We start from the raw sequence: 12,141 nt of genomic DNA, 5'->3' as shown, positions 1-12,141 counted from the left end.
CCTTGTTCCAATTTCACTTTGCAATTTTTTAATACTAACCTTTCAATGACAAGGTTCTCATTCTGTATTTGTTTTCCTTTTATTATCTGTGTAAGTATTCTTCATGTGATACTGATCTCAAAATAACTAGGAAAATTACCTTTTCTGTTTTAGGTAATATGGACATTTTTTGTTTGCCCATGTTTGTTTTCTGTTGTACTAAATAAGTGATCTCAGTTCTTTGCTGGTGCTCTATTGGCCTGGTTGAGAGGTGGCGAATCTAATGTTGGGTTTTAATTTCAGACTGGCAAATTAAAGATTCTCTGGCATTGTTCAAGGAAATGTACTTAAGCCAAGGAATTTAAGTCAGAGAACTACAATCTAGAGCTGCTAGCCTGCAAATGTGTTGTTTATAGATGTTTAGAAATACATACTGTGTTATTAAGTTCACATTAACTCATGGAGATCAAAAGGTAACAAACTTTCTTGGCTTTCAGCAAGATGATGCTTGTATTTATCAAGATATTTGTTCATGTACTGTGGTGTACTGCATAACTTTTAAATACGCTAAATAGTGTTGGACGTTATTTAAAAATTATATAAAAAGTTGATCACCAGAAAACTTTTTAGGAATCGACTAGGAAAACAGGACTTTCTAGGGAGTATGGGCTAGATACTATTGACTTTTGTGACAATTACACTGCAATGGTGGAAGAGCTCTCAGAGATTTTAGCTGTATGAGCTCTTTAACCAGAATTAATAAAAGTGAACTATAACTCGTTAGGAGGCAATGTGGTGCGACATCTGTCTGGGCAAATCTGTGTGTGGGAGAGTCCTGTCGATTCCACTTAATCTCAAGCAAAATGAAACGTTTTGGAAGACTACGTTCCTTCTGTAGTGTTGTGTGGTTCTTCTATGTAGCAGTAGAATATGACAAAGGTCTGCTATTGAGATTCAATATGTGGGGATGCTGCTAGATGGCTGAATTTTGTTATTGGGACAGTGACATTAGATATATGCCAAGGTTACAAATGGTAATCATTCTTTCACTCAATGCATGCAGGTAGCTAGAAGCCTCTAGTGGCTGTTAAAGCCACAAGTAAATCTGAAAAGGCAGCAAGCTGATTCAAAGCGGGGTTTGCATTCTTTTCAAGCAGAGATTGGCTTCATGGAATGTAATGCCAACTTTAACTGATCTCCTGTCTCCAGTCTTGAGGGTTTGCATTAGAATACCACCCAAAAGGACAAAAGTAATAAATTGCTAATTCTAATTTGGTGGCCTCTGAAGTTAGTCATAGTGGCATTAGAATGTTGTTTTCAAAGGCTGCTGAAAAGCTACATCTTGCAATATAAAGCTGCGAATGTTGCCACTGAGGAAATATCTGTTTTGTCTGTGGTTCAGTTTTGATTTCCAAATGGATCAACTAGCAACTAAGCACATTTATAGATCTTGTTTGTAAGATTATTTTAAATTCATGAGCAAAAAGGATCCCATTTTTCCTGTTGCTTTGGTGTTCCTTATAGTGCATATTTGTCTTGACATTCATTACTAAGATAAGCTAGGTTTTGCAATATTGAAAGGTGACAACATTATCTGAAAAAGGACTTTTTCAATAAAAATGGGATAATGCAATATTTGTTTTCCTGCCATGTACTACTTTCAATAGTTTCAGTAGACCTCTTAGATTAGACACAGCTCTGGGATTTGACCTTGGCTTTTTTCATCCAAGTAAATGCCCTTTCTCTTGTGCTATTGGCTATTCTGGAAAGTTCTTGTCCTTGTCTTTTCTCTTTTCTTTCTCATTTCACTCCTCCCCCAGTAGAGATTTCCTCTTTGATGCAAGTTTTCTCCATGATTTCTGTTGAAAATAATACTTTTTTATTAAAAAGTTTGGGGTTTTTTGAATCTGCAGCTTCCTATTTGGGCCAAGGGAAGGTCAGAGCTCCTTATCAGCTCTTGTGCCTGCCCATGTACAGCAGAGCAACCTGTTCTTGCTAAAATTATCAATAGGTTGAGAGACTGAACGAAGGCTGAACTAGTTACACTGTTAAATTCAGTCTTTTATTGATGTCAGCATGGGTTTTGGAGTGCTTGAGATGTCTGAAATGTGCCAGACAGTCTTCTCTGTGATCTAAATAATTCTCTTTACTTAGTAGTAGAATCACCACCTCTCTATATATGCATGCTTCTGAATGGATAATACTAAATATAGTTTGGGCCTCTTGGTAAATAAATTAAGCTACTGAACAAACAGATGCTATTAAACATGACACATTTAAAACCTACAGGTATCTTATACCATTCTAAGGATTAGAGATTGAAACAAGAATAAAAGTAGATGAAGTGACACATTTAAGACATTAACTGTAAGACTTCTGTTTTTCTGGAGAATGTTAGTACTTAAAACATCTATCTTGACACAAGCTCACTTCTTCCCTGTTGGAGTGTTAGGTCTTTCTGCCACTGAATAACTGTAGGCTGTCAACATGTCCTTGCTGGTTACAGTTCTGCCAGCTGAAACTGTTTTGGTCCCTAACCCTTTCCTAACTTTATTGCTGCCACGTGCTTGAGGTAGATGTCCTTAGCTCTGCTGTCAGAGCGGCTTGCATCAGTGACTCTACGTCTCTTTCAGTCAAAACAAAATGGGTAATCTTTAACAATTTAAAGAGTGACTGATACTTTGAAACCTTTAACATGAAAAAGCCAGGTGGCTTGAACAATGTGGCTGGAAGAAAGGAGATGTCTACCAAAAAGACATATACCAAGCAAGCAATTACCACACTGGAGGCTGGGTGCCTGTCGCTGGAAATAGGGGCAGGTGAGAAGGGACAGAGAAACGGAAGCCAGCAGTAGAGGTTTTAGACTCTTCACGCTGAAATGGACAGAACAACAGAAAATCAAGCGTATGGAGAAATCAGCAAAACATGATCAGGTACTGCCTATGACTACAGTCTCTGATTCCTCTTCTGTAAACAACTGTGTACAACCCCCCCTTTCCCCCGACACAGTATTATCTTGCCCCTTCAATTTTCTTGCTTTTCATAAATGATGACAGCTTATGATGCTGTCAGTTTCTTGGGTAGCTGGCGTGAACATCTGCACACTGATGCTAAAGCAGAGGTGTTGAATGTGTCTCCCAGCACAGAGGCTTCCCGGAAACGTCTGGGCATGTTGTGCTGTGCAGTGGAGTGTGGACCGGGAACAGAGATCCCTGAGCACGTGCTGATACAGGCTGCTGACTCTGCACATCGCAGGGCCGCTCTCAGCTGTGCCACACAGGTCAGTGCAGGAAGCTGTATATTTGCAGGGGCCTCTCAGCAGGGGTTATTCACGTACGCACACGTAGTTCTCTGCTCTTGCGGCAGTCTGACTTCCAGGTGAGTAACTCGCCTGCATACAACCAGAGAGCAACAAGATCAGTAAACAAACTCCCAATCAAAATATCAGTCAACTTTATCCTCCCACAGCCCATACCTATTTTAAACACTTACTGTGATCAAATGGACATAGAATGGATGCCACCATTTTAAATAAATTTGTGTATGATCCAGCAGTTCCTACTTTGCTGAAACAGATGCTAATACAAGCACACGATGGCATAGACTAGGATAGTACATCCAGAAAGAAGGAAAGAAAAAGAAAAAACGTTATGGAGAGTTAAGTTTTATGGTGCAGTCAAATGTAATTTGGCTCTTCTGTGCACCTGTATTGGGAAACTGCCATTAGTGGTATTGTACCCTCTCCCTGGTGTGCTTCTTCCCTCTCCCAGGATAGAATTACTTTTTCCTTTCTTCTCCCTCCCATCCATTTAACTATTTATGCAAAGTGGAGAGATTAAGGGGGAATGATAGTATTTTGCTGTTTTCCCTTAGTAACAGAACCAATCTCTGGGCAGTGGGGTGCTCATATTAAAGGCCCTGCCCTTGTTTGATTCACAGCTGTACTTCAGAAGATCTTGTTTCTGTCCTTGGTCAAAATAAGAAATTTTTGGTTCTGTGGTAAAGCGAAACACGTTGTACCTGACCTCTAGCTTCCTGTTAACAGCAAAATTGTGTCATTCTGCATGAGGGCCACACAACTGGAACAGCACGAATGGATGGGAGAAGGTGATTCAGTTATTTTCCTGTGGACCACATGAAAGGAGTGGTGAAAGGAGAAGTTTCTGAAACACAAGGGGGAATATCCTAGATTCAGATATGAAGAATGAAACAGTAAGAATCCAGCAAATCTGAGGAATGTTGTTGAAGACAGCTAGACCCTTCTGTACTCCAAGCTGTTTTTGCAAAGTGCTTTGTCCACTGTTCCTTCAAGTCTTTCCATGGTACAATTTTGCTGAGGCAAATAGGTATAGTGCACCTATTGAATCTGTTCTTGTCTGGTCTGCTGAGGACAGCTTTGTGTAAGAAACCAGTATGTTTGGATGCAAAGGGATCTGTCAGTAACAGGCCTGCAAGTTGCCAGATCACAGTGAAGGGCAGCTGAAATTCAGACCACAACACTGATAAGCAAATGATCCCTAGATACATCTGAGATCACAAAGCAATTCAGGAAATGCTTATTAGTAGCGTGAGGTTATGAATTAAGACAGACACACGTGAGGCAATTCCTGTGCAAACTGACGGAAGTGGGTTTTTGACGTTCCTTGCAGTTAAGCGATGTCTAAACATTGGATCAAGATGGAATCATCTGGGAAAGAGAAAATAAAAACCAAGAAATTTTATGGTGTGATCTCTTACTATGCAGGTGTCTGATGTTCGCTACAGTCAGAAAACTGAGCTGAAGCACTAAAGGCAGTTACTGCTCCTGCGCCCAGCGACAGTGATTAACCTTTTGTCTTCTCCCACTCTGCTGCGGAGTTAAGGGGAAACGTTTGGTGTCAGCCATGTGGGGCTGAGCCACGCAGCTCTCTTGATTTGTAAGCTTGTCCATTTTATCTTGTGGAGCAGTGGGCTAGAGCCACACATGAATCCAGTAGCTCACCGGAGAGAGCAGTAACTTAAACATCTTATCTTGTTTGCTTTTTGACTGGCCACACCTATATTTATGAGCAGCTTGCTGGAAAGATGGGGAGCCTACCACGTAGTTTTGTTTTTTTCTTTAAGAGAGTTCGGGCTGACTTTAAAAAAAAAAAAAAAAGTTCTCATGAATTCTGTAGACTTTATAATCATTAAATCCATTTATAGCCCTCAGTTACCAAGCAACAAAGGACAAAGTACTGAACCTTTCTACTCATTAATAAATTGCATGTTAGTGGGCTGGTTTTGCTGGGAAAATAACACAAAGCCATGAATTCCTATAACATTTCTAAGGCTTTACTTCTGTTTACTTAATCTAAGCTCAGGATAGTAGATTTTTACACTGAGTGTTTTAGAAGCTTACTGGCCATATGAGTGCAGGAAGTGGATCTGTGTGATAATGTCTGAGCTCTGACTTAATCACCTGTTTTGATCGCAGTGTGCAACAGTAAGATGTTAACTTCAAAACCCTTATTTTTCTGGTTGCAGACTGGAACCCTTCATCCTACTGTCTTGATAATTAATGAAGCCTTAATGACATATATGAACTACCCTGTCATCTTCTTCACTGTCCCCTGCATGTCCTCTTTCAGCCTGCATTTTCTGTCACAGTGACTAGATTTCCCAACAGAAGCGTAACCCATCTGTTACACACGAGATGTTCACTTGTGTTAGGACAGATTTGGTTTTCCTGTCTGTAACATGGTGGGCAGCATTACTTAGTCTGAAGTACCGCTGACTCCCTCCAGATTCCCCTGTCAGTATTTCAGTCTTTTTCTTATTTTTAAATACAGGGCAAGATGTACACGGAGCCTTGGAGAATCCCACAGTAGACACAAGTATGTTGGAAGAATTCATCAGTAGCGACTTTGAGTTTGGAGCCTTGTAAGTATTAAAGCAACGTGCACTTCTCCTTAGCAATATTTCTTAAATTGTTTTCATTAGTGCATTGGTAAAATCTGAATGCAGCAATCAGACTTGAAATCTGCAGGGTTTTTTTTAATATGATTCTGGCTCCTCTTTGATAAATTTACTTACTTGAAACTGTATAAGATGACTTGGAAAAATGAATTAGAGATGGTAATTAGAGATGGAAATATGGTTTTCTTGTAGTTCAACCAAATGAATGATAAAGAAATCTGGGATAATTCACAACTGTTATGCTAATTATGGCATTAAAGCAAAGCTATTTTAATATAACTGTAAGTGCTAGTTTAGTGTGCGTGTACAAAGTGACTGATGTAAATGAGACTAATGTCTAATGCACTATGTGAGACTAATGTAAATCTTACAGTTTGGCGGGGGAAGAGCTATTGTTTTCATCCTAATGCTTCATTCAGAACAGAGAAACTGTCCATTAATCTTTTCTGAGACTAATTTTATGAGTAACAAAGGATACATAATGCAAAGAGCCATGGTCAAGGGTGGAAAGTTATGCAACACAGATCTATCAAAGACTTCAAAACCCAAATCACTCATGTCTACAACTGCCAGATGACTGTTGTTAAATGCAAAATATTATTATTAACAGGCTGAATCTTGCCAAGAGGGAGAGCAAAAGGGGACGTTTAAAAATAATTAAACAGCCCACAGCATTTTTCATTCTGGACACACTCAGGCACTGCATGTTTACAGTGGGCTAAATAGGCTTTTACCCACTCTAAATCATGAATAATGACTTGATTTCATCTCTGCTCACACTCATAGAAGGAAAGAAGATTAAAAGGCTTGCTGTACATAGATATTCATGACCTTTGTTCTTATATTATTCATATGTATGTCTGCTCTTATGTAGCTTAAGTAGATTAGATATATATATAGTTGCAGTGCTCTTTAAGTACTTATGTGCAAGAAAATCTGTAAAGCTACCATACGTTTGGAGGCTCAGCAGGATTTTATATTGATAATACAGTAATACTTCATTAACTATGGGATTAGGAAGAACATTTATCGAATCATTAAATGTCTATATATAACATTATGAAGCATTTATCTGTACTGCAGATTATTTGTTCATAAACAGAACAAAATCTCATAGAAAAATTTGCCAAAATGTGGCAAAGGAGGAAAATATGAAGAAATTTCATACATTTGAAATGCAGAAGAACATAATGGCATATGCAATACTGAATGCAGAGTGCAAAGGAAAGGATGTTGTTACCACCAAGGACTTGAGAGCATCTGGAGTTCTCCATAGAAGGTTGTTTGGCTTCAGAAAGGCCACTGGCTTTACATTTATTCTCTTCTTATACCACACATGAAGCACCATGTGATTTCCTCATTTCTGCCACAGTAAGGGCTTACTCTTCAGTGATGAAAGGAGAAAAAGGGTTATACTTTCTTTCCCAGGTAGGCATTTAATTGTATATTACATTCGTAATACAGAATCTTTTAAAATACCTTTCTTCTTTCTTAAAAAACACAATGCCAGTTTCAGGTAAGTGACTAGGAGACATATCCCTACTACATCTGTACTTTATGAATACTTTCTTCCTTCTAGAAAGTGTTTATAAGTATGCCTCTGTATTTTATTAAAGCTATTCTAACGTTAAACAGAAACTAAGTACCCAAGGCACTGTTTGAAACCAGGAATATTTAGAAGAAAAGGTTAGGGGCTTCATGGTTTTAAGTTTTACAAGGCACATTTGGAATTCAGTAACTGTGAACTAAGTATCCCACATAAAACATAATTCAAAAGTATCCTAACTCTCTAGTTTGTTAGAAGTTGAAAACAATGCAGCAGCAGCAGCAGAAACTATATTGAAAAGCTTTAAAAAAACCACTTTGTTCTGAAGGAAAATTAAGGTTATTGGAATATTATTGTAATATTTCACTAATGTGAAGTATTTTTTTTTTTTTTTTTTTTTTAGAGGAGCAATCATGCTTTCACTGGAAAGCTAAACCCAAAATGTAGGGTTGGGGATGTGGCAATTTAAAAAAAACAAGAGCAATATCATTATGAAACACACAAGGATGTTTTAAAGTAATAGGCCATGACAAAAATGAATCTCTGTTATTTCTCATGCCATCCAAACTCAGAAATATAAAACTGAAAAGTAGAAACAGCAGAAAGCAAATTATATCATGGAAATTTTCCTCTGATGTTCAAAGGTATTTGTTGTACACGTGGGAACACTTGTGTTTTCATAACATGGGGGTGTCCCTTTAAGCAATGTTACTGTATTCAACTCCTGCCAGAATAGTGGGCCTTAGTAAAGGAGGTTGTGCCTCACAAAATTTCCTCTCTTTTAGTGTTTTTAGCCTAACAGGTCTTAAGCACTGCTCTTTCAGGTAGTACTTGAAATTGAGGGTTGAGACTGCATTTCACAGGAATGCCTGAGAGGGTTAAGAGCCCATTTCTGAACTTCCATCTATTCCTAATGTAACTGAGGAGCTCTAATTTACAATATAATCAAGTGTATGTGCCAAAGAGTAATAATCCCCCAAGCTTCTTTCAAACCTCGGACATGTGAATGGGCTGAGCCACTGGAGACGAGCTGAGTCGCAAACTGAGAGCAAAGCTCCTAGTGGCAGCTGTGCACAAGGCAGCATTCGCTTCCTGCCTGAAGCTCAGGAGGAAGTTGCCCTGGATTAACTCACCGGCCAAATGCGGTGGGCTGGCGCGTTCCAGTGCAGTGAGCTCAAAGATCTTCAGAAGGGAAGCAGGGGAGTCTGGGCTTCCAGAGATTTGCCTATTTGATTGATAAAGCAACGAGGAAAACTTAAAAAAATCACAGAACCATGCAAAACACTCTTCGGTTGTTTGTTTTCCACAGTGACCTCTCCAAACAGGGGTGTTAAAACAGCCGTCTCCCCTGCTTATCTGTGGGGTCTGGCAAGGAGGTGGCTGTGCATTGCTGCAGCCTCGTGCTTCTCGGGCAGCCTTCCTGTCACACCTCCAACACCCCGGCTCCGGGAGCGACGGCTGGGACCCAGCTGCTCCTCTGCCTTTCTGCCTTGTCCCCCTGCCACTGCGTTGGCTCCTTGTCAGCCCCTCGTGGGAGGCTGAAGGTGCTGTGCCCCACAGAGACCCTGCCTGAGGCCAGGGTGCCAAGGGCCCCCTGGCTGGGAAGCGCCCACCGCGGTAGCTCAGGTTTATTTGGTGACAGAGACAGCCCTACTCCTCAGCTCGCAGAGGAGCTCTAGGTGAGGTGAAACCGCCCAGCTTCGCCTGAACCTGGGCGCAACACCCCGTTTCCCTGTGGCGGTTTCGTCAAGGGCGCTGTGCGAGCGGCTGGGCAGCAGCACCAGCTGCAGCCCTGCGTGGATCCCGCACCCTTTGGCACAGCCTCCACCCGGGAGTTTTTACTTAGGTTTACTGCTGCTCACCGGAAACTTTTAATAGCCGACTCGGATATTGCAGAAAAGAGAGTATAAACAACTAAACACTGAGGGAGACACAGGACCTCTCCATGCCCCTGGGCTTGGCCACCCAGTCCCTCCTGGCTCCTTCCCGCGAAGAATGCAGCATATTCTTAATTCAGGTTTCTGCCATGCATCCAGCTTATTCCAGGCAGTAACTGCAAATGTCACAAACAACCTGTCAACTGCGGTGTTCGGGGCTGAAACACGACTGGATAACTTGTCTCCAGTGAGACCCAGGGTCATCTTCCTTTGAAGCTTTGCTTTGAGAAGGCTGCTAGAATGGGCCTACTAGACATCTTTAATTTTGATCCGATTGTGAATTAGGTATGGAAAGTACTAATTAGTGGCTCTCCACTCAATTCTTCCAAACTGAACGGAGAAACTTAGGTAGGAATGGAAAGAGGGAAAGGAGCTTGTCAGCGTACCCCGTGGAAACCCCATGTTAAACTTCGTGCTGAGGTGCCCGGAGGGGACTGAAGGATGACTGGTGGCAAGGAAGGAGGATTAAAGTTTAAATGTATTGCCCTTGCGAGAAGGGGCAGCAATCACGGTGGGCAGCGCTTCCTGGAGGAAGCATTTTCAATAGCTTGGTGGTCCCCCTGGGTGCTTTCTGCCTTGCCTAGTGGTCACTCTCCACATCTCCTCCCAGCAGAAATTCAAACCTCTTTCTCATCCCCAGGCAGAGGCAGTTGCCAGACTCTCCACCGGACTCGGGGTCAGAACCGTGCTCTCCGCCGCAGCTGAAGAGTAGGTCACGCGAATTCTGCCTGTCCCCAGCTGGTGGGAAGGTCCTCTTCCCTCTGCTCACCTCCTTGCCGGTTTGCTCCTTGCAGCCCCGCGGTGTGACACTACGTGGCCCTCCGGCCTGCAGCCTCCACTGCCGTTCCCATCCACTGTGGCGCCTAGCAAGCTCGCCTGCAGGTTCCCGGAGGCTTTCTCTGACGCTGGTGCGAGCGGGCATCCCTGTGGCATCCCCCAAGGCTGCTGTCTGAAGGCAGAGAACGCCGTGACTCCTTGGGATAATTCCACATCCTCCAGCAGCCTGAGTTTCAATTATTCGTATTTTCAGCCAAATGTGCCTCAGACTTCTGGGTAAATGATGAAACTTTTACATAGGAGATGAGAGAGATACAGAAAACTGGACCTGGAAAAAGGCGTGTGGTTTAAGGCTAGTGTAAAACCCCTGTGGGTGCAGGATTTTCCACAGGATGGCAGCGTTTAGACATTTTTGGGGCACTTGTGGTTGAGAGTTCTTTAAACATCTTGATTAAAATTAAGCTTAAACTGAGTTGGAATGGATTTAAGTTTAAAAAAGGTTGCAAGGCTAAAGATCAGCTGCGTAACTGAGTTGTAAAAATATTTAGGAGTTTTGCGATACCTATTGCAGGGGTTTGTCCGTAAGGGTCTTCTAAGTATTCTGACATGTGGCATGAGGGGAGGAAAAAGAGCTTGTCTTATCCATGTGACGAAGTGAAATGGTTTTCATATACCATCTGCTATAGTTACCCACCTGCACGTTCTGGATGCTTAATTACTTTTAAAAATACTAGGTGTTGCAAGCATCCAACCATGATACTTAGTAAGACTGTTTTGATTAATCCAGGCCACGGGGGGAATCTCTCTGGTTGTTGGGAGAGATGGTAAATTTGTCAGTGTTAGTCTTGGGGTTGCAGATTCTGTCTCCTCTTTCTGCATAGAGCTTAATCACATGTTACACGAGCGATGTGGGTAAAGCAAGCTAGCCCTGGGTTTCTCAGTGAAGCTGTTTAGGTTTTCCTTTTTTGTTTGTCTTCTAGAAGAAAATGCCAGTTAGTCAGAAACAAATAATTTTTTGATACTTCAGTTTGTGGAACTTCCTGTCAGAAAATACTTCTTGACTTAATGTGAAATTTTTGAACAAGTCCAGAGAAAGGTTAACAATTGATGTGCTGGGCAGGCTTTTCCTCTGCTTGCAGAAAAACCCTAGTTTGAATACAAGCTGGGCCTGACTGAGCCCTGGGTTTTGGGTGGGGGGTTTTCCACATTCAGATGGAGTGACCAAACATCAAGATATTCTGGGTTACATTTTATAATATCGAAACTTTGGAATTAAGTTTTTTTCTTTGGAGAAAAGAGCAGTTTTTGAAATCTGAGTTTCTGAGAAAGAGGAGAACCATTTCCCAACATTGTCCCTTGAGATCTTCTCATCAGTGCATTAGTTTAACTCCTAAAAGTCTTTTTGTTTACTCATTGAGAAGGAAAGGGTGTAAAATTATTCAAGATAAAGCTGTCATTTTAATACAAATGTCAGAAAACAATAAAACCCTATCTTATATTCATTGAGTTTTTTTTTTTTAAGAGAATATGTGGAACAAAAAATATTTCTTGGAAGGAAATATTTCATAAATCAGTTTAAAAAAGCCCCCCCCCCCCCACCAATCTGAATCTGAGTGACAAGACAGTTAGTGAGATGCCTGGGTGTTCTCTTGTAACGATTCTGTGATATCCATGTTTAAACTTAAATGAGTAATGTAACATATATTTTTTAAAAGTATTTCTGCAGCATCAGCAAAAAAAAGAAAATTCTCACAATTACTGGGAGACACCACTGATACTCCAGTATGGACTAACACCTCCAGGCAAGGTAAGCAATTGTGTGAAGGTGCAATTTATTGCTTCATACCATGGGCAAATAAACATTTTAAAAGCAGAGCTGTTAGTGGCTCTGAAAAGGTAGCGATATTAACAGCCTGTCCTCTGCTACCAAATTCAGGCCAATGTTTTCAAAAACAAGAAACTATA

General features: G+C 41.2%; 1 protein-coding gene across 1 annotated transcript in view; it reads left to right on the top strand.

Moving 5' to 3' along the window:
* MYRFL (myelin regulatory factor like) overlaps positions 1-12,141 on the top strand; it is a 45,432-nt gene that overhangs the window by 762 nt on the left and 32,529 nt on the right. The window contains exons 2-5 of the mRNA XM_026061792.1: positions 5,790-5,880; positions 10,040-10,107; positions 10,194-10,452; positions 11,892-11,983. Of these exons, the coding sequence (XP_025917577.1) occupies positions 5,790-5,880; positions 10,040-10,107; positions 10,194-10,452; positions 11,892-11,983 (510 nt within the window). The remainder of the gene's footprint in view (positions 1-5,789; positions 5,881-10,039; positions 10,108-10,193; positions 10,453-11,891; positions 11,984-12,141) is intronic.

Source organism: Apteryx rowi, unplaced genomic scaffold (genome assembly GCF_003343035.1).
Source record: "Apteryx rowi isolate R43461 unplaced genomic scaffold, aptRow1 scaffold_185, whole genome shotgun sequence".
Lineage (NCBI taxonomy): Eukaryota > Metazoa > Chordata > Aves > Apterygiformes > Apterygidae > Apteryx > Apteryx rowi.
This window is presented reverse-complemented; position numbering and strand designations above follow the sequence as displayed.